Raw genomic sequence first — 22,268 nt, 5'->3', positions numbered from 1 at the left:
TGTTGGCCTCTTTCAGGCAGTGATTCAAGAGCCCTTAGGATTATCCAGCAGTGTCACGTGACCTGTTAGATAGTAGCTTGCTGAGTTGCATTGTGTGAATTGCTGAAAGATTGACATACCTGAGTAAAACAGGCTTTAAGGCCAGAACATTAACAGGAAAGTATCTTTAGGACTAAGAATGCAGAATGAGCTGCTCCACTAAACTGTGATTTTTTTATTTTTTGTTTTTAATTGTTGTCAGCTTATTGCATGTTATATCAGATGACTAGTCCTTGATTCTGGGAGCAGGCTCCTCTCTGTAGCAGCTAGATATGGGTAGTTCAATTCAGCCAGCAGCACAGGGCCAGGCTTCTTTTCGTCATCTGTATACTAATAATGGGATGTTATATGCATTGGAAGTTATTTCCATTACATGTGTGGTAAAGAGCTATTTTGGCTTTCTCCCAACTTGTTACTTAAGGTACTTGTTACTCTGGTAATATATATGTAGTGTTGAATAGAACAGAATAAGTTCCGTTGGAAGGGATCTGCTCTGTTGGTTGTCTTTCCATTTGCATAGGGCAGAAAACTTGTGGCCTCTAGTGGAGGGTTGAAACGTGAACAGTCAATTGATAGAGTATGCAGTGAGATGAGGACCAAGTACTTTTAGCTCCTCAAGATGAAGACATGCTGAATAATAGCAGCATAGAAGTCAAAGAAGCAGCTTCTATAATGCTCCTGGAAGAGATGTTCTGAGGTTGAAGCAACTGCGGGTGAATGTGTGTTTTAATTCTCTGCAGACAGTAAACTCCCTGTTTGAGGACTGTAGGAATTAACTATTGGTTAAACTGCATGCAGGCAGAAGTTATTTGACTTAAAACAACAGAAGAGGTGAAAAATGCAGATGTGCAGTCTTGTGCACAGAAGTTGCAAAACTCACTGGCTGATTTCCATTTTTTAAAACGTTGACTCTAATCTTCATGCTATGATATACACTGAGGAGAAAAATGGTACTAACTCTTAAGATCCATGCTTATTAGAGCTCTGACTTGAGAAAGTAAAACACTAGTAAATAAAGAAACAGAAACATCACTGAATCTGCATGCGTGTTTCCTGCATTTTGAGTGAATGAAAATGTCTGTCTGACTTGGAAAGAAGTGACTATGATCTGCTAGTTTGAAAATGGGTTTTGAGCTGCTTATATGGATATGTTTCTGTAAGGAGGCTGTGCTTGATACAACTTCTGTCTGCTTTCATCAAGTTGGTTATTCATACTTCGAGCTTTTGAAAATCATTATGGTGGTTTCTCTTTTGCAAAGGACACTGAAGCCATGAAAAGAGCTTTAGCCCTAATAGATTCGAAGATGAACCAGGCAAAAAGTTGGCTGAGAGATCCAAACGCACTTCCAGGTAATAATAAAAATGAACAAAAACCTGACAGTATTCTGATTTCTTTTTTTAAAGGTGTGAATAATTCACTTTTGTGATGCAAAATTGCCTTTGGATATCAATAACCTCTATGTAGTGAATCATTTTGAAGCAGCCCATGGTGTTTTCTTTATAACCTGGAAATCAAGCAGATTGTATTTATTGTTCTGGTGATCTTTCCCTGTTTTAAATTGTCTAAATATACTCATTATAATGTGTGTATGTGTATATATATATATACACACACACACACACACACATATGTATATGTAAAAATATATATATATATATACATATTTGTATTCTGCTCATGAAATCAAAACCACACAAATTGCATCAAACAGTACTGAACTGCAGGAGTTGCTAATCCTTGAAACTCCTCCTCCTGTATTTTCATGTTTGTATAACTATAGGTTTGTCTAATAATAATTTAAGTATTATTCTTTGTCTTGACAGAAAATGCTTAACAGAAAAGGTGCAATAAATACATTAAAAATGGTCACCTTGATTTATATAAAATGCTTTGCCTTAGTTTGCATCTTTTAAGTAAGTAAAAGCAGGTGGAGGCCTGTTCCATTTGGACTTTAAAGACCTTATCTGAAAAGTTTCCTCTGAAACTGAAGCCAAAATAAAACAAAGTTGAATGTGAATTACTGTTATCTGTGGAGCTGCTGCTTACACTTCTGATCTTGTTTCTTTTGCTTCACTCAGTGCCAGAACAATGACTAGTTTCAGAGCCTTCTGTTGTTTGTGATGACAATTAATGCAGTGAAACATAAAGTATTTGGTAGCTAGAGACAAATGCAATAATAATTCTAAAAGTTACTTCAAGACAGATCTTACTCAATAGTCACTCCAAACTAACTGCATAATATTCTTTATTACCTGAGTGTCCCATGAGAGGGTGGAATTGGAGATGAATTGCAAGGAGAGGGATGAATCTTTCCTTATTGCTCTTTCTGTTCTCTGCCTGAATACATTACAAGTTTTAGGAATTTCTGCTTACAGAAATCAAGCTATGATAACAGAATTTTTATATTACTTGAAATAGATGGTACACGATGTACTTTATTATTACTATGCTATGCTGTTTCACATACATGATCTCATAATGATCACATATGTTGTATGTTTTGATAAATACATTCTGATGTCTGAACCTGGTGCAATTAGTGTAGTGGGACATCTCAGCAGTTTATTAAAAGATATCAAGGAATGTATGATTTGATGTTTTACTGACATGTACCTTTTAGGGGATGCTGGTGAGCAGGCAATAAGGCAGATCCTTGATGAAGCTGGAAAAGCAGGAGAACTGTGTGCAGGCAAAGAACGCAGGGAGATTCTGGGAACATGCAAAACTTTGGGCCAGATGACTGATCAACTTGCTGATCTCCGAGCTCGGTAAATCTATTACTTTTAATGGACAGTTTCCCACTGCTATTTAAACAGCTATTCTGAACTCACGGTTGCATAGTTTTACTTGTTGCATCATTTCCTAATGTGTAGGAAAGGAGGGCTCTTTGTGCTAAACATTTTTTTTTTTCAGCTGCTCTTCAATGTAGTAAATCCTCAAGTTGGAGTGTTGTAGTGTCAGTTCATTTTTGTTGTGGCACTCACTGTCCCCTGCCCCTAAAAATAATAATAATAATTAAAACAAAAAAAAAAGGTGAAAAAGAACCCATGCAGGAAACATAGAAAGCTATTAAAGATGATCTATTAGGGGGACAGATAATGGTTTCATGGTGTAATATTTTCTCCTGAATTACTTTTTCTTTTCAAGGTACAAACAATAAGATTAAATACTGTAACTCTTGCAGTAGTTGCTGGGAATGCTCCTAACTACTTTTTGGTACTTCTTCGTTAGAGAAGGGCTTTGCTCAATTCTGAGTTGAATTTGTGATGCTCTTTGGCAGAGGGCAGGGTGCTACACCAATGGCAATGCAGAAGGCGCAGCAGGTGTCACAAGGCCTGGATTTGCTCACTGCAAAAGTGGAGAATGCAGCCCGGAAATTGGAGGCCATGACAAACTCTAAGCAGGCTATTGCGAAGAAGATTGATGCTGCTCAGGTATCACTGATGATTAAGTAAATGCTTCAGGAAATTGTTATGTGTTACACTAAACTTTAGCAGGTGTATCCAAATGCAACACAGTTTCTCTTTAGAAGGAGCATATAGGAAATATTTGTCTTCAGTTAGGAAAATGCTAAATTCATGATGCCAAGATTTTTGTTAGAGCTTTGTTTCTTCGTAGATCGTTTAGCATTGCTGAAAACTCGAGTGTTAGAAATTTACAATGAGGAAATGCTGTAACTTAGGGCATAAACTGATCTTACAAAAAGAATAGTTTCACACTGCACAGGTAAGTGGGGTGGGATCTGTTTTGGGTTTGGAGTTCAGGGTATAGAACCTACAGCAAAACAGTGCCAATAACACTGTTTTTGTTTTATGTGTGTGTGTGTGTATGTATATATACATATATATATATATATACATACATACATATAACCAACCTGATAATGTAATTTTTTAGTAAGGACTATGCAAGGAATGTGTTACATCATGCACAAACAGCATTGGTTGTTAATCATCGGAACCCTCCGAGCTCATGAGTCATTAGCTAGTTAAACTTCACTTCTGGATATATTGTTGGCAAATGTTGAGGGGACAAGGACTGGACGGTCTTTGGGTAGATTTCATTTAATTTGTTATGTTGTTCATAACAGAACGTTTAGCCGAGAATAGCACTTCAAGGTATGTAATCTCTAGAAATTGCTTTTAGGAAGAACCACCTTTTAAATTAAGCTCTGCCAGCTGTACTGATTTTTCTTTTTGTTTTAATAATTAATATTAAAAGAAAAATAGTTTGTCTCCACTCACCTATGACTTCTTTCTATTAAGAACTGGCTCGCAGATCCCAATGGCGGAAGTGAAGGAGAAGAACACATTCGAGGGATTATGGCTGAAGCAAGGAAAGTTGCAGAATTGTGTGAGGAGCCTAAAGAAAGAGATGATATCCTTCGCTCCCTGGGGGAAATCTCTGCTCTGACAGCTAAGCTGTCAGATCTGCGACGACAGTATGTATTTATTGTCTTACTATGTATTTATTTGAATTGCTTTAATTTGCTGTTCGAAATTGTGAAGTAATTAACCAGAATATTAATGATTAATTTTGGAAAGTATTTTCCTCCAGCTACTGTGGAATACACATGTTTCATTTCTCAGTTTTTTTAATACAACTGGAATGCAAATAACTGTGCAGTTCTTGGGGGGGGGGGGGGGGGGGAGAGGAATTTTTTAACACGCCTTTAAAAATTTCATCTGCAAAATATGGTATCATTTTTAATGCTTCAGTTTAATTTCTATCCTAAAACCTGATTTGCATCAACTTCCTCCAAATGAGATTACCCAGAGTTGTGTATCTATCAGATTTTTATTTTTTTTTATCACCTGTGAAAGATTTTGCAGGCAATTGCCTTGGCAATATCACAGCACTCGAAAAGAGTGAGATAATGTGAAATTTAAGCTTGTTTATACAGACAATTATCAGTGTTTTTTGCTGAGCAAATTACTGTCTGGTAGGGTAGATTATCACTCATTTTGATCTGGAGCCAGGTGTTGTGGAAGCTGTAACTGTATAAACGTGAGAAAATTGTGCTACATTGTATTCAGTGCTCAGCTGCACGTAGTGTTTCTGTATCAGTTTTGCAAAGGGTTTACTTGAAAATTGAAGTGAGAAATGATCACTGTAAAAATTGTGATCTTTCATCTATGGCCAGTGGCAGTGTGGAGATAATACTTTTTCTTCAGAAGTTACGCTTCAGGTTTTTCTTGACATTTCCTTCTGTAGGTTCTAATGCATTCTCTTTTCTGGTTTATGAATAGCCTAGTGTCTGCTGCTTAATTTTGTACTTGCAATCTGCATAGTGTTATTGCAGGTGATTGTGGTTATGGGAAATCAAAGTCATCAATGATAATATCATGCCTTCCTCTGCTCCAGTGCTGCATTGAACAAAAGCAATATCCAGGTGCTACAGCAGCAGAGTGGAATGGGGATTTTTGGATGGGAGGCATTATTTCTTCTGAGATCCAAGTCTCAAGTTTGACCTTATTGAAAAGATAAAGCACCATTCCTTGTGTCATCTTTTTCCTACTGAATTTAATTTGGGATTAGCTGTCAATGACCTTTAAGTGACTTTTTTCTTTAAATCCTCAGTGGGAAAGGCGACTCTCCTGAGGCCCGTGCACTGGCCAAGCAAATAGCTACATCACTTCAGAATTTACAGTCCAAAACAAACAGAGCTGTAGCAAATACTAGGCCAGTGAAAGCAGCTGTCCATTTGGAGGGCAAGATTGAGCAAGCTCAAAGGTGGATAGATAATCCTACGGTTGATGATCGGGGAGTAGGTAAGTGTTTCAGAATGTTCTTCTCTATCACAATTTTATGGTGAAACTTAGTAATTTTTAAGATTGAAACTACTGCTTCTGAGATGGAGAGGAAAATTAGAACCTCTTCATTGATAACACAGTTCATGGCTGGTGGTTTATAGCCAAGTTTTAACTGCGAGACTATCAAGCTGGCTGGTGATTTTCTTTGTGGAAGCAAACTTGACAAAGTTGGGGGAATGTGTACTTGAGAACAGGCACCCTTTTGGTTGTTCTTTGCTCTTAATGTCATTCAAATGTAGTGAAGTAATGAAAGCCTTCACAGACCTGATCTAATAATGCTACTACTTGTATGATTTCTGGATTATCTGAGGAGGATGATACTTAATCAAAGAGAAAACTGATCTGAGAATCCTAGGATGCTATCAGCAAGCATGTAACTATGGTTTAGGAATTACAATACTGAAAGCTTATTGTAAAACATCTCAGAAAGTTCTTGTTTTGCTTCTTCTGATGCTGCTGTGAGTAGCTGAATGAACCTTCAAGACAGGACTCAGTAGTTTTTCTCCATAGCAATTAGGTGTGAGTAACTCAGCTGCTGCAAGTCAAAAGATGCCTTACAAGAAGCAGTATAACTGTGGACATTTAATGACTTTCTAATACCTTTCCTTATGTCTGTGAAAATAATTTCTATTGTGTGAATAATGAATGACAGATCGTGGAATTAAAGACAGTGATCCTGATAGCTTGGACACTTGTGGAACAAAGTTTTATTTGCAGAACACAAAACTCCGCTATTCTCTGGATATATTGAGTTGTAATGTAACGTCATAATTTAGCTATTTTTCAGTTAATTGTATTTCCTTGGGTTGAGCCTCAGTAGAATGCTTGTAGGAAAGATTACATTAAGTTTATTGGATGGAACTTCAAGGTCTTGTCCAACCCAAGCCATTCTATGATCTATACTCTGGACAGTAATTCTGATAGAATTTGGCTTGGTATTTTCAGTCCTATGATAATATGGAAATATTCCTTCAGTAATCTCTCCAGTATGAATGACCATGTCAGAAATAACATTTGTGTGTTTACAGTTAGGCTGAGCTAGTGCAATACAAACTGCATTTTGGAGCAACAATGCAGAAAACAGATTTTTTTTCATAAACACTAGTCACTTCATCAAGCAGTTACATTATGAATTTGGCTGGCTAAGTGAGTGCTAATGTAGTTATTATAGGGAAATACAAATTAGGCAAGATATATTGAAATACTGAAATGCACCTATTTGGCTGCACTTGGCTGAAAGTGACCTTGGGATGTTGTAGCAGGACCAGACCTTGCTACGCTTACGAGCTTTCTTATCATTACAGTTGAATATTGAATAGTCAGGCTCTATAACAACTTATTTTAAAGTAATTTTGAGCTTAATTATGAGCTTGAGTTACTTGTATGTTGGCATTGGCTGAAAATGATTCTTCAGTATGTCTTTAAGGACTTATTATGTTTGGATTATGATGGCTTCCTTTAAAAAGAGCACTATTCCATTACCGAAAGAGCAGAAGCATATTGTTAATGAAAGAACAGGAAGGTGTGATTGAGTGAAGGAAATTATCCAACTAAAAGGAAGTTTTTAAACAATTAAAAAAAAAAAATTAACCTGCTTCATAAGTTTTTTGCTTTTTTTTTTTTTTTCCTTCAATCGTGGACACCTCTCGTTATTAAACCCATGATTTCTGGAAGGCCCGAAGAGGATACTCTGATTTATTTTTTTATTTTTTGCAACCTGGTTTTGTATTCATATCCTCTTCCTGCTCAGCTTATGGCTTTGAAATGGCATGGGGATGAATTTCAGTACGTGAAATTTACAAATGATTTTTATAGGAGTCGACAGATGACTTATGTAAGAATATCCCACCGCTGTAATGGTGATCTTGAGGCCATCCTAGCTAAAGGGATGCATCTCAGGGCCTCGCTTGCTGTAATAGACCAAATTAATTGTTGAGAGTATAATTGTTTTTACAGTTTTGAGCTGCTTTTGCTTACTGGGAAGCTGCAGATCCTTCTCATCACCTGGAAATGTGTTCCTAACCCAGAAATTCTGGGCTATCATTTAGTTCATGGTACATTTGAGCTGAGCTGGCCTTTCAAGTTGTGTTTCTCCTGTATGTTAATGCCCTGCATCTTCTTCCACTGCAGGTCAGGCAGCAATTCGGGGTTTGGTTGCAGAAGGTCGTCGTTTAGCCAATGTCATGATGGGACCTTATCGTCAGGACCTGCTTGCCAAATGTGACCGTGTAGACCAGCTTGCTGCTCAGCTTGCTGACCTTGCAGCAAGAGGGGAGGGAGATTCTCCTCAGGCCAGGGCAATTGCTGCTCAGCTTCAGGACTCCTTGAAGGTAAAAAGAATCTCATCCTGTGCAGTGAAACACTTGTATGTGGAATTATTTGCACTGCTCTGATAAAGAGCTTGTATGTAGGTGGAGGAGCAAAAAAACATGTCAGTTTACCTGGAAGGCTTAGAGCAATCTTTAATCAAAAACCTTGATATTATGCTATAGAGATTATAAAAATTATTATAGTATCAATCGGATTGGAAAAGATCTTCAAGACCATCAAGTCCAACCAGAAGTCTAACCATACTACTCTGGTGTAATTCCAAATGAATGATTTAGAGGTTAAAAATAAAGAGAAGCCTTACCTTCAATGAAGACAGTGTGTTAGCATTGCAAATCTGAGGGGCAGGGTCTCAAGTAATCCCATTCATAGCTTCTTATCCTCTTTCAGTGCGTAGAGTGTATGCTTGCATTTTGAATGCTGTATAAGGTGATTTATTGAACATACTTCTGAGATTGTTTTATCTTTATGGCTCTCAATGTGATCTGCTTCTTTTTGCCCTATTTTGTTTGTCATGAGAAGATGATGTAGGACTGTAACCCTTAGGAGCTTAATGTTTCTGTGTAACATGTAAAAAATTTTGCCTTTTTTTTAAGGATCTCAAAGCACGGATGCAAGAAGCAATGACCCAGGAGGTGTCTGATGTTTTTAGTGACACTACAACTCCTATTAAGTTGTTAGCAGTAGCAGCCACTGCTCCTTCTGATACTCCCAATAGAGAAGAGGCAAGTATTTGGTAGTGTTTTTCCCACGTGGAACTTCAGTTACTAAATTGTTTTATGAGAATGGCTGTTATGAAAAACAAACTGGTGTTTTGAATCAGTATTTTGAAAAATAAGTCAGTGTTATTTTCACAAACATGTAATATACGCTTAATGATTCTGACTGGGATGGTTGGCATGCAAATGTTTCTGGTGTCTTGGAGACTGACTTAAGTAAATGCTAAAAACTACTCCCTCTGATATTGGTACCCTGTTACTTTGAGCACGCTAAATATTCATTTACCAGAATCACTGGCAGCAGTTCCTGCATTGTGTATCTCAATATTAGATAAGCTGATTCATAACATTATTGATCAATGTACTTAAACAGTTATCTCAGTGTATAGTGTAGTTCAAGGCTACTGACTGTGTCTGAAGTGTAGAACTCTATGCCTGCCGCGTCTTTCTGCCTAGTTTGTTTGAATGTGAGAATCCCAATGCCATGAGGAACTGAACTTGAGAATAGGATGGTTTGTGTCCTTGAATGAAACTGTGGGACGAGGAATGTTTTTTCCATTGTGAAGCCTCAATTTTTAGGGCAAGAACCCATATTTTTCTAAATGCAGTTTTTTCTTTGTTCTGGGTTCAAAGGTTAGTCTCTGTAAGCTAAAATGACTTCAACTCAGTATTTGTAAAGATGGAAGTCGGGAATTAGTATTGTATTTCAAAGCTCTAAGACATGATAGTAGCCTCTGGGGGAAACCAAGTGAATTCATAAAGAAAGAAGTCCATTAATGGAAGGATGAGAGAGAGTTTGAAACCTTTTGTGTTGTGTCCATTTGTATCCTCTCAGGAGTTGTGTCAACTTTGGAGGTCTTGTAACTTGATACTTTAGAAATATTCCATTCTGTTAGGGAAGTGAGGCTTCTTTAATGCATTCTTCTTTTCTGACAACTAGGTGTTTGAAGAAAGAGCAGCAAATTTTGAAAACCATGCTGCTAGACTGGGAGCAACAGCAGAAAAAGCAGCTGCAGTTGGAACTGCTAATAAAACTACTGTGGAAGGCATTCAGGCAACAGTGAAATCGGCAAGGGAGCTTACCCCACAGGTTTGTTGCTAACTCTCAGAAAGCTATTATGAAGGTTGGAAAGGACTTGGGTGGAACTTTCCCTATGCTTCTGCTATCAGAGTAAGATCTTAATGGCAGCAAAGAGCATAGTGCTGATGTTCTGAAAGACAAAATGGCAAATACTTGTAATCCTAACCAGAGATGATGAGGTGACCAAGTGCTGTGTCTCAGTCTTCAGCTTTTGGGCAGAAGTGTTAGGAACTTAACTTGAAATAGTTACACCAAGTCTTGATAAAATAAATAGATAAAGTGCTTTTTACATCATTTTACTTTCTGAGTTAAGCTTCTATCTGGAGCTTGTTTATTAGCGAATCTGTCTTAAATGTTGTACTTCCATGATATCAATAGCAGGTTGTAAATGAGAAAACACTTCTTGGTGTATAAGTAAGTAATTGAATTTCTAGAGAAGTATTTGTATCATAAACAGATTTCAGAGTCATTGTAAATTTTTAAGCAGATGGGGGACGAACTAAAATTACAAGTGAGCTATACATTCAGTACTGAAACAAATGCAATTCCAGGAATACTTATGATGTCTTTTAAATACTGATATTTTCATAATTAAAAACACTTTCTATTGGCAGGTAGTGTCAGCTGCTCGAATCCTCCTGAGAAATCCTGGTAATCAAGCTGCTTATGAGCATTTTGAGACAATGAAAAACCAATGGATTGATAATGTAGAAAAGATGACAGGTAAAAGTAGGCTTTCTCGTTGAAGATGGTTCTTGTACTCAGCTACCTAGTATGGCTTATCCTTTCTGTTTGGATTGAGGGCACACATGGAAATAATCAGTGAACAAAAATAAATTCATTGAGAGAAGTGGAAATGTGCTGTCTGACTCCAGGAATCTGTGTGTGCAACATGCTACAGCATAAGGAAAATAACTTGCTTTATAGATGTTGATTTTGAGGAGTGAGGGGGAGTAAGTTGGGCTTTAGTTCTTCCCTGGGAAAAACAGGATACCTTCAGTGCTTCTAGCAGTGGTACATCACTGTAGCGAACTGATTTTCTTACTGTGTGCTTTTGGCATGTTGAATGAGGGCAGAAAATTGAGGAGCAGGGGAAGAAAGCGTGTTCAAAGTTGTTATATGTCTATGAAAGGAGTGAATAGAAGAGGGCACATCTACTGTGTCTTTCTGGGACACTTAAAGGTTTCAACCCTGAAGCATAGATCCTTGCTAAGGAAATAGTCCTCACTGTGAACTGTATCCTTGTCTATCTCCAAAATTAACTTCTGGAAATTTAAAATTTTACTGCTTTGTCACTACGCACCACCTTTAAGTTAAAGCACAACCAGAGGAGAGGAGTCTTTCCTTTTGTGTGAACAAGAAAAGTGTTGATTTGTTGATTGTATGTAAAGAAATTTGGAAGGAAGGTAATGCTGTTATGTATACTACGTAAGTCACTTGTTCATAATAGCAACATTCTGCAACAGATGAACAAGAGCTCAGGGTGTCATTAGCGGGCGCAAGCCTGACCGCAGTTACAGTGCTGGAAGTACCATATATAATCAGAAGTGTAACAGCAGCAAAATGTTTGGTCTGTGTTTTTCATACCCTCTTCTGCTCTTTCCCGTTCCTCATTTTGGAAGATGGTTATTTTCTGGTTGTAAACGGTCTCAGGAATACCAAATATCTCCTTCCACAGTTAAAATTGAATTACTAATGTTTTCAACTTTTATTCTAGGGCTGGTGGATGAAGCCATTGATACCAAGTCTCTGTTGGATGCATCAGAAGAGGCTATTAAGAAAGATCTCGATAAATGTAAAGTTGCAATGGCCAATATGCAGCCTCAGATGCTGGTAGCTGGAGCCACCAGCATTGCTAGACGAGCAAACCGCATCCTGCTTGTGGCAAAACGGGAGGTTGAAAATTCAGAAGACCCTAAATTTCGGGAGGCTGTTAAAGCAGCTTCTGATGAACTAAGCAAAACTATATCACCAATGGTAATGGATGCTAAAGCTGTCGCAGGAAATATCTCTGATCCTGGTAAGGATTCAGCCAGCTGATTTCAGATGTGTTTTTTAGTGGTGAAAGATGATGTGAAGTAGTGCTTGTTTTGTCTTGTACAGTTAAGTATCTCCTATTATGGAAATTCTGTATGCTTAAATTCCAGACTGGTGAGATCAGCATCACACCATTAACTGCTGGATCCTGCTCTTTTCAAATGCACTCAAAGACCTCTGCCATGTTCAAAGTGAAAAGGATTCAGCATTCTAGTTGATGACACGATTTCATGATCTTTGTCAGAAACAGGCATAGATTTTTTAATAGTTACTGTTAATTGGCCTAAGCTTGATCTTATGCATCTTATAAAAAAAGATACTGATATTACAAACATGAAAATCGAGCATGAGCGTTTTGGTAGTTTTTAAAAGTCGCTCATTTCTTGGATATATCTGTGTACTCTTCGTAGTACTTTATAGATGTATACTTTTGGCTCGTGTTGCGGTTCTAAATGCTGGAGAATGCTGCTAATCTGGGAATGGGATTTTCATTCAGGTTTGCAGAAGAGTTTCTTGGATTCTGGATACAGGATTCTGGGAGCTGTGGCCAAAGTCAGAGAAGCCTTCCAGCCTCAGGAACCAGATTTTCCCCCTCCTCCTCCTGACCTTGAGCATCTACATGTAAGTGCCATGAAATCTGTAATACTCTGTTGTCACCGACAAAGTGTGGACTGCATGATGAAATTTCTTGAATACATTTATTATTTCTTAGAAATAAAACATGTCAACTGGCCAGCCACGTAGGTGTGCAGCCAGAAATCTTAAAACAAAGAACAAAGGAAACCCAAATAGTCCAAAATTTGAAAGAAGGTTCTAGATGGTGTTTCCTTAAACAGGGAGTGCTTGAAAAACCAAAAAAAAGTATAAGCTTATGCCATCTTGTCATGATACCCAGTGCTTAATCTTTGTACTTCCATTGCACTGAACAAGATTTTTACCCTCCTTAGCTGACTGATGAATTTGCTCCTCCGAAACCACCGCTTCCAGAAGGTGAGGTTCCCCCACCCAGACCACCACCCCCTGAAGAAAAAGATGAGGAGTTCCCAGAGCAGAAAGCAGGAGAAGCTATTAATCAGCCCATGATGATGGCTGCTAGGCAGTTGCATGATGAGGCTCGGAAATGGTCTAGCAAGGTAAGAAATCGTTACATGTGTATTGTGTGCAAAAAATTATTCATTTTGGGTCGGTGTATTAGTTTGATCCATTGTCAGTTGCCTCAATGCAGAGAATAGTTTTAGATAGACCAAATAGTAAAAACATTGCAGTTGGAGGAGGAATTGGAAAGCCTTTCATATTCAGAGTGAACTTGGTACAACTGGCCTAATACTTGTGAATCATAGAATGATAGAATGCTTATTATCATACCTCTGTGAACACAGATACGTTAAGCTGTTTGTGATCCTTAGTGCTAGTATTGCTAGACAGTCACTGCTGCTTGTGCCTTTCTAGGTTAACAAGCTGATCACTTTGTTTAGCTGCTTTCAGGAAATCTGCATGAGTTCTGCAACCACCAGCTGCACACTTTGTCAGTAACAACTTGGCACATGCAGTCCAAGTTTTTAAATATTTTTACAAGTAGTTGTAAAGGGCCAGAGGATTAGAAGATTAAAACCATGTTTATAGTTTGAGCAACTTCCTTGTTGGGTTGGAAGAGGGATTGATGGACACTGCTGCTAAGGGATGTAGGTTAGACTTGGAAAGACAGAAACACAGTGTCTTGTCTCATGCTGAATGGCAGAAGACTGTCAACTGCCTTCTGCTTTGCTGTCCATTTACGTGGGCTCACTGATGTTTCAGGCTTATGGGACGGCAAGTAGGTAGTCTTCAAAAGCAACTGGTAGCTTTCTTCATTCCTATAAGACATGCAGTTTATTTCCTTTCCTCCTTCCCAAAAAACCCTTTTTCGTGGAGAGGATTCCAGGCTTCTGTGTGCTTGTTCCCTCATGGAGCACAAACTAAAAACCATCTGTTGCTTTAGATTCTGTTTTCACCGGTTTGCTACTTAAATCTCATTCTTTGAAGTTGAGTCACTTTGGCAATACACAGTTACATGTGTATGTTAAAACTTGTTCCTTCCAAAACTTCTGCATGTTTCTGCTGCTGCAGGTGTTTTTGGGTAGAAAATTAGACCTTAAGCAAAACTCAGTTGCAAATGTATAGGCTTTGGTAAGGGTTGTTTTGTATAATACAGTTAACAAATTGAAGTTAGTAAATGTGTTAGAATATCTTTTTTTGTTGAAATGCTGCTACATTATAAGTGCTTGTACTGTTCCACTGCTGTTACCTCATCTTTGTGATCTAATTTAATGGAATATATTTGCTTAGATCATCTTTATTTTAAAAGGTAAAGGATACAACATATTGTGGCAAAACAGTATCATGTGCTTCATGATCCTCTTAATGTACTAATTCTGTTTCAGTCTCTTTTTCAAGAACTGTAATATTAACGTCATTCATAACATTCAGTATCATCTTTTTGTAACCTGGTTTTGTTCATCCTCACATTACCTGCGATACTTCACTTTTCTGTACTCCACCTTTTTTTCCCTGACAGCCACACGGTGTCAGTGGTTTTTCTGTGGTCCTGCTGCTACCTCTTACTTATATCTATGTTAAGGAGCTTTCATACATGCTTTCTGTCTGCACAAACGCCACAGTCATCAGCTGCTGTGCCTGCTTGTAGCCAGTGAAATGGCTTTCATTAAAACAGAAAATCCATTCATTTCACCATTGTCTTGCCAGAAAAATGTTGTTTTGAAAATCAGCCTCTGTGTGTAGAAGCTGTATGCTGAGTTGAAAAACGTTGCTGCATCTTTGAATCGTTACTTAATTTTTTGGGTAACTTTGATACACAGGTGAAATGTTTGTTTCATTCTGCTAATCTTGTATTCCTTCCCCTCCTCCCTCTGACCTGATCCTAGAGCTGTCCTATCAGATACGGAGAGACCAAGAGGATGTTTTGGTCACTAAAACAGCTCAGTTCATGCTCTTCTACCAAATTCTGCTTCTTGTACTAACTGTCCCCTGTTTCTCCACCCTTGCTGCCACCTGCAAAGCCTGTGACTGTGATTAATGAAGCGGCTGAGGCTGGTGTAGATATAGATGAGGAGGATGATGCAGATGTTGAATTCAGTCTCCCCTCTGACATTGAAGATGATTACGAGCCTGAGCTGCTGTTAATGCCAACCAATCAGCCTGTTAACCAGCCCATTCTGGCTGCTGCTCAGTCTCTGCATCGGGAAGCAACCAAGTGGTCTAGTAAGGTACTCCTGAGTCTCCCCCGGGGACTGATCTGTGTGCATCCAGCCATTTGGAACGCTGACACATTTGCATCACTCTTGATCCCTGCTGGGTCTCGTCATTCTGAATGAAAACATTTGCCTGCACTTCATCTTAAGGACTGAGAGTGGCTTCACAAGTTTGCTAGATCTGACTGTCAGTGCCAGACTGAAGCTTGATTTGGGTCACTTATTAATATTAAAAGGCTTCTTCTTTCTTTGCATCTGCCTGTCCTTCTTTGTTACAACAGTTCTCAAATTGTAAACAGGGTTTATCTTTCCTCCCTCCCTTTCTTTCTACATTAATTTGGGCTACCTAGGAAGCCATCGTTCATGGTTTCTTAATGACTTCCGGATTCAGCAGTGTACGCAGCGTTCAAGAAGTCATTTAACGTGTCTGTTGTGCTTTGCCTCCATTGGTGCCGTCCATTAAAAGACCTTGAACAAGGAATGGCTTGGTATGGCAGTGTTTACTGAAGAGGACTGACTGCTGGCTTGCACTTGGCTGTATTGCAATTGCTGCTGTTGAGAGAATTCTTTTATGAAGAAGCTGCACCGAATGCTGTGATCTGCTGAATTGTGATTGTTTGTATGAAACCAATGGACATCTAACATGGGGTTCAGACATTCACAAGTAGCCTGTTTCTTCTGTCTGAGCACAAATGGTTGCAAGACTTGTCACTTTTTATAGCATGCCACAAAAAGAAAGGTTGGTGTTCCGTAACAAAGGTTAGGGGTGTGTGTGTGTGTGTATGTGTATGTATAGATAAACAAAGCTATTTTTAATAAAAAGGGCTTTAAAATGTTCTTGTCCTTTTCAGATTCTGATGCTTGGATAACTTGTTAGAGGGCTTCGTAAATGACACTGGTCCTAATTTCTTGATCCTCCTGCGTGAAAACATGGAAAAGCTTTGTGTTGTGTCGCTTGCATCCTAACTGGTTATACTAGCAAACAGATTAGATATTAGGTCACGGTAATGAGTAGTTCAGCTGTTTGTGTCACCCGTATCTGTGCCACATTTAATGACGTGTTTCAGATATCTTCTTCAGTTAACGAGTAGTGAGTCATGGAAGTACATGCAAAGGACAGAGAAAACAGTTGGGTTCTCACTGTGTACTTCTTGCTGTGGTCTTCGTTGGTCTTTCATTGTGAAACTGCACTGAAGAACGTGTGTGCTAATACTTAATATCACTCTGCTGCTCTTTCATCCACACAGTAGGAATGCATCGTGGCACTGTTTCACGTTTGTCTAACAACTTCTCCTGAAGGTGAATCTAAATGTACTAACAGACCATTAACAACTGATAACTCTGGACTGCTTTTTTTCTTGCACTAGGTTTCTCTCTGGAACAGTGTATGAGAAATGTTTTTGCTACCGTTTATTTTTTGGTGTTTAATTCTCACGTTGCAAATATTGGAAGTATTTTTTGTGATTATTTTGATACAATTAACACAAGAAAGTTGATTTTTAATAATGCCAGATTATCTTTTAAACTACAAGTTATTCTCTCCTAGAAGCTTTATTTTGAAGGGAGAGGATTAATAAAAAAGCCATAACTGTTTTCAAGAAGTAACTTGAAAAAGCCCAGCAATAATATTGCATCTCATTTCCACGCCACCTGTGGCAAAGCTTTATTAGAGGTCGTCTTCCACTTGTCAGCAATACAGCAAGGTAGCAGCACAGATATACTTGAACGACTTCAGTTTCAGATGCCCGTGAAAATGTGATGCTCAACCGTGTAACGAGATCGGTGCTGTTTGGTTTAACGAGGTGCTTAGCACACTTAGAAAATAACTACCTTGCTCCCCTTATTGAGAGATCTGGAATTTCAGATGCTAATAACATGCTTTATCTTAAAAAATAACCAGCAGAGCAGAAACTCCTATTCTGTGGACAAACTAACACTTCATCACTGTGGTTTTTTTTTCCAGTTTAGAAGCAAACTTTTTTCCCCGAGTCTTAGAAAGTAAAGTCTACCAGAAGTAGATAATCAGGGCAGATCTTCCCTGTTCCTTGAAGAAACCTCTTCTGTGTTCACAAAGGTTCTTCCGCCCTTGACTTTCTGAAAGGGTTGCTACCAGAATGTAGGCTGCTCAGGTGCGACTCCTGCCTTCCTGACACAAACACTGACTGCTGCTGTTCTCTTCAGGGTAACGACATCATTGCTGCTGCTAAACGGATGGCGCTGCTCATGGCAGAGATGTCACGCCTGGTGCGAGGAGGCAGCGGAAACAAGCGTGCCCTCATTCAGTGTGCAAAAGACATTGCTAAGGCATCGGATGAAGTCACTCGATTGGCCAAAGAGGTGGCCAAGCAATGCACTGATAAACGCATTAGAACAAACCTCTTACAGGTAATGAGTTAACTTGTAAGCACCTTAAAATACTTGGTTCTTCTCTTACCGTCTGCGAGTGGAGGAGGTGTTGCATTGAAACACAAGGGTTTTCACTTGCAACTTGATGGAACTTTACAAGCCACGTGTGGTTTTTAGATGCCATAGTGGTGTATATTTTGTAGAGTCAGATCAGTTCGCAGGTGAGTGAGAGATGCTGATGTCAGAGGCATTGAAGAGTACTGTGCCAGGAGCACTGCTCTCTCCTGTTTCTGCATCGCTTTGTATTTCATCTACTTTTTCCTACTGTGTCAAGAAGGGGCAGCAGAAATGTAACACTGCATAGTTGTTTTTTTTCCACTCTCAGACAGACAGATGAATGTCCTTCCGTTCCCAGGTCTGGGTAGAACACCTGAGGGATATCTGGAGTAAAAGAGAATGCATTTCTCCAGAGAAATGCTCAGAGCAACTAAAACAAGGTGTTCAGTTACCTTACCTGTATTTGTCTGAAAGTCTTGGAAGTTATGGGGTTCCCAAATGCTGATTCTTCATGGAATAGTAAAGGGAAACCAAATGACTAGTCTAAAGAGAAGAAGTGTCTCAATGGAGTTTAAAATGTGAGCCATTTCTTATCCCCATTCTTTAGGTCTGTGAGCGAATCCCGACTATCAGCACACAACTCAAAATTCTTTCCACGGTTAAAGCTACCATGCTGGGCAGGACCAACATCAGCGATGAAGAATCAGAACAGGTAAGAAGTGCAAAAATCGACAGGAGGTGGAACTGCTGATCAGTGCTGTGGGGGAAAAAGAAACAACACTAAAGCAGATGCGTTCTGAGAACTCCATGCTAAGAAGCTTACCTCAGGTGCTTAGTTAGGAAAACCTCACGCATTGGTTGCTGTTTCAAAAGCTACGGTTGGATAAAGGAACGTTAGTCCTCTGCGAGCAAAGCAGTTGTTCTGGTTCAAATCTGCATACAAACAGTTTCCCGTGCCTTCTAGGAGTGAGTGAGCCAAAGAACTTTGAGTTGAAACGACAGCAGGTTTTATTGCCGGCGGAGTAATGGCGCCCCCTAGCGGATTGTCGTGAAAATACTTCTGACATCGACTATTTCACAGTTCTGCTGGCTTCCCAAATGCACGCTTTTCTGTTGGAATCCTGCAGCTTTTGCCTTCTGAGAGAGTACTGAGCTTCTATTCCGACTTTCAGTGCTTAGTGACAAGCGGGAAAGTGCTGATGGGAATCAACTGTCACTTGAGTAGCTGAATAATTTGCTTTTCAGGAGTAGACCGCTTTAAAAACGCTGTGCTGGGGGAATTACTGTGCGATGGAAACCTGGAAACCCAAAGTGCACTGTTATGAACATGCTATTTCTTAATAAAGTTTATGTTTTTCTTTCCAGGCAACCGAGATGTTGGTTCACAATGCCCAGAACCTCATGCAGTCTGTAAAGGAAACTGTGAGAGAAGCTGAAGCAGCATCCATTAAGATACGAACAGATGCTGGATTCACTCTGCGCTGGGTCAGAAAGACCCCATGGTATCAGTAAACACCACATAAGCCACGTTGTCTTCTGTAACATACAATGCCTTTTTTTTGGAAATGGAAGAGTTTTATTAACAGCAGAAGGTGCTGTATACATAAGCTTAAAGTTAGCTTATGCTAATACCCCATTCTGAGGGTATGAATTATAAGAGAATGCGTTTAAAATTACTTTAGAACTTGTTTGGTATCAAACACCTCAAAATTCTTGCCAATAATAGACAGTTCTTATCTTTTCTTTTTTAATCTTTTGAAGATTTTCTTGAAGTCTGTAATCCCAGAAGCACATTTCATTTATGCACTGCATATTCCAGTAGTTTCCATACGATGGCATAATACATAGACCTCACTTAAAGCTTGTGTTGAGAGTCCAGGACGCTTACAGTGTTAGTTGGCAGTGATTTAGGGAAATCTTTTCAGCAGGCTTTTAATTGGCTCTTTAAACGGTTCGGAAGTGGTAGAAGGTTTGGATTTTTACAAAGGAAAATAATAAAGGGCTGGGAGGGGGCAAGCAGGTGTAAAACGAAGATTAAAATCCCATTGCTGAACTGATACGTCATTTTTTAATGTTCTTGTTGACTTTTGCTTGGTGAAAAAGTACTTGAATGAAAACTGGAGCTGTCTGTCACCCTCCTGTCACCCCATAGGCAGCATTTCAGAACTTTTGTACTGTACCGAGATGCTTCTGGTGAATGTCAGTGGCACACTGTTGTCAGATGGAGGCCTTAAATTGTGCAACTCTCCTTCTTGCTCAATTGAGTGATGTATTGAACTGAAAAATCCTGGTTCTTTGAATCCAGCTGTGTCCAGAACCAGAAAGCATCACGCGCTGGCTCCTTCCTTTTGGAAAGCAAAGTGAGCACAAGGCACGCGTTGTCATGATTTTCTTCTCTTCTTTGCATCTCATGTTATTCTAGCCACTCGAGGTGGAAATTAAAAGATGAAGGATGTTGCCCTCAGAAGATGTTTTGACTCACTGCTCTTGCTTCCAACAGTGCAGTAGCATTGCTGAAGCTTTCTGAAGCCCAAGTACCACACAGGTGGGAAGCTCCTCAGGTAGCTCAATGGCTGCCAGCGAGCAGCAGTTCCTAATGCTCAGTGTCCCCAGATGTTTGTACTGGTTTTATCACAGGAAGTTTGAAAGCTTTTTAAAGTCTTAGTAAATTGAGCCGTGTGTGACTTAATCTTCTGTAGACAAAATGTGCCCTGGATAAAAAATAGGCTTCAAATATTTTTATCCTTATGTAATCTAACATGCCTTCCTATATGTACTTTTTGTTTACTGCTCCATAGTCTCTTTTGGCATTTGGAATTACTGCTATAGAATGGGTCGCTGTACTTTTGCAAGGAGCACTTGCAAACTGCTGCCCGAATCAGCACGGACCTCGTGAGACCCTGTTCATTTTTCTTTGCTGGCAATTGTTGCACAACCTTTACTGAAGTGGCCTTGTCAGACTGAGCAGATGTTTCACAGCTTAAAGGAAGAGAGAGAGAACAGTCAGCTGCTCTTTGGTCTGTAACACTCTACACTTGGACTTGCTCCCCCCACCCTTCCACTGCACTGTTATCTAAAAAGGGAAGTTAAAGCGATTCTAATGCATCTGCCTCAAACTGACCTTAGCGAGAGAAAGCACATGCTGGTGTTTGGTTTGCTCGTGGTGTCTGGGTATTATGACACAGCTGGTACTTGGGGTCTTTCCTTGGTATTCTCCTCCTGTAATTACCTGGAACAGGAAGAGTAAGGAAGAGATGCCAGAGCCTTAACCTGAATGTCTTGCATTTGGTCGGTTTATACCAGATCTTTAATGTAATTGTAATGTAGTAATTTCTATTTAATAGTAAATAACACTGAATAGGTAGGGGTAATTTTAAAGGGATTTTCTATATAGTCTTCCTGCGTTTCAGTACTCCTCACGCTCCCACCCCTTTACTCCCATTCAAGCTTCTCTAAGAGGTTTTGTTGTTTTTTTTTAGCATCAGTGTTTAGTTGCTTGACTGATATTAATGCAATATTATTAATGCCTTTAATACGTAATTGTTTATGCCAAAGATCACTTCTTGTTTATTGAGTGACGTTTGCGGGAGAGTTACAGATCATGGCTGCCGGGATGTTTGCTGTAGGTCCTTGCCTTGCTCTGTGGAAGCTGAGCTGCTCATTCACCTCATGCAATTACTGGGGTTTGGTTTGAACACTATCGGTCCTCAGACCTGAAATGCAGCAAATAATTGGAAAAAGACCATGAATGTCACTTAGAGATGTTTTACCACTATAAAACGTTGTTTATGAACCAGAATGCATTTATGTATAGTCTAACGTTTCCAACCTTATTCTTTGGTTCCGTTAAAACAATAAAAATGCATTTGTACAAACATCAGCCTGTGGGTATTAATGGTAACGGAGCAATGCTAATTTTGTAGCAGCAAAAGGAGCAAACGGGTACAGCAGCAGAAATAGCATGGCACGATAATGGTGCAGTTTCTGAAACAGGATTGAAAGCAGTTGTTTGTCTTGATTACCAGTGGAGCTGCAGCTGAAAGAACTGAGCAGGAGCTCTGTGGCCCAGGGGGAGGGAGCGGGAGTTGTTCCAAGGGCCTGCTCTGAGGCCGCCTGTCCCAGTAGTGCTGTCTGAGGCTCCCAACATTGGCTGGCATTTGCCTGATGCTGTCAGTACAGCAAGAGCTGCAGCTCTGGGCAGCACTTTGTCCAACCTGAATTCTACTTGGCAAAGTAAAAAATGAGTGCAAAGGCAATGGTGTGGAATTACAGTCCTGTTCCGGGCACAGAACATCTTACCACCTTCTGTGCTTCTGTGTCAAAATTCCTCCCAGGAGACACAGATAATGACTTTTCAGAACCAACATTTCTTGGCACTGTGAGACTGAGCAGAGCCCAGCGGTGCCAGAAGGCAGCCAGGACTTTGTGACCGTAGGTTACAGACCGGTTAGAACTCTGTTAACAGAGCTCTCTCTGTGGTTGATGAACAGTGAGAACCTGTGAGATGGTCACCTTTGGCAGCACTCCCAGAGCTGGACGGCTGCAGAAGGGCAGAGCAAGAGCTGGCACTGTGTGCTCCTCAGTGACCTCCTTCTGTTT

General features: G+C 39.6%; 1 protein-coding gene across 3 annotated transcripts in view; it reads left to right on the top strand.

Annotated features, from left to right (window-relative positions):
- The window catches only part of VCL (vinculin), a 53,797-nt gene extending 32,249 nt beyond the window's left edge, over positions 1–21,548 (top strand). The window contains exons 7-22 of one of the 3 annotated variants that reach the window (XM_072340002.1): positions 1,299–1,389; positions 2,661–2,808; positions 3,321–3,474; positions 4,306–4,481; positions 5,621–5,811; positions 7,984–8,183; positions 8,778–8,906; positions 9,841–9,990; positions 10,596–10,704; positions 11,699–12,001; positions 12,515–12,639; positions 12,966–13,151; positions 15,075–15,281; positions 17,448–17,651; positions 18,277–18,381; positions 19,035–21,548. In XM_072340002.1, coding sequence (XP_072196103.1) covers positions 1,299–1,389; positions 2,661–2,808; positions 3,321–3,474; positions 4,306–4,481; positions 5,621–5,811; positions 7,984–8,183; positions 8,778–8,906; positions 9,841–9,990; positions 10,596–10,704; positions 11,699–12,001; positions 12,515–12,639; positions 12,966–13,151; positions 15,075–15,281; positions 17,448–17,651; positions 18,277–18,381; positions 19,035–19,181 — 2,625 coding nt within the window. In that variant the 3' untranslated portion in view covers positions 19,182–21,548. Of the gene's footprint in view, positions 1–1,298; positions 1,390–2,660; positions 2,809–3,320; positions 3,475–4,305; positions 4,482–5,620; positions 5,812–7,983; positions 8,184–8,777; positions 8,907–9,840; positions 9,991–10,595; positions 10,705–11,698; positions 12,002–12,514; positions 12,640–12,965; positions 13,152–14,939; positions 16,118–17,447; positions 17,652–18,276; positions 18,382–19,034 lie in introns of those variants that run through there. The other 2 variants (XM_072339999.1, XM_072340001.1) reach the window with 2 other exon arrangements.
- Positions 21,549–22,268: the final 720 nt, after the last annotated feature.

This window comes from Excalfactoria chinensis, chromosome 6, assembly GCF_039878825.1.
Source record: "Excalfactoria chinensis isolate bCotChi1 chromosome 6, bCotChi1.hap2, whole genome shotgun sequence".
In the NCBI taxonomy this organism is placed as follows: Eukaryota; Metazoa; Chordata; class Aves; order Galliformes; family Phasianidae; genus Excalfactoria; species Excalfactoria chinensis.
The sequence above is the reverse complement of the archived record's forward strand: the minus strand, read 5'-3'. Positions and strand labels throughout refer to the sequence as shown.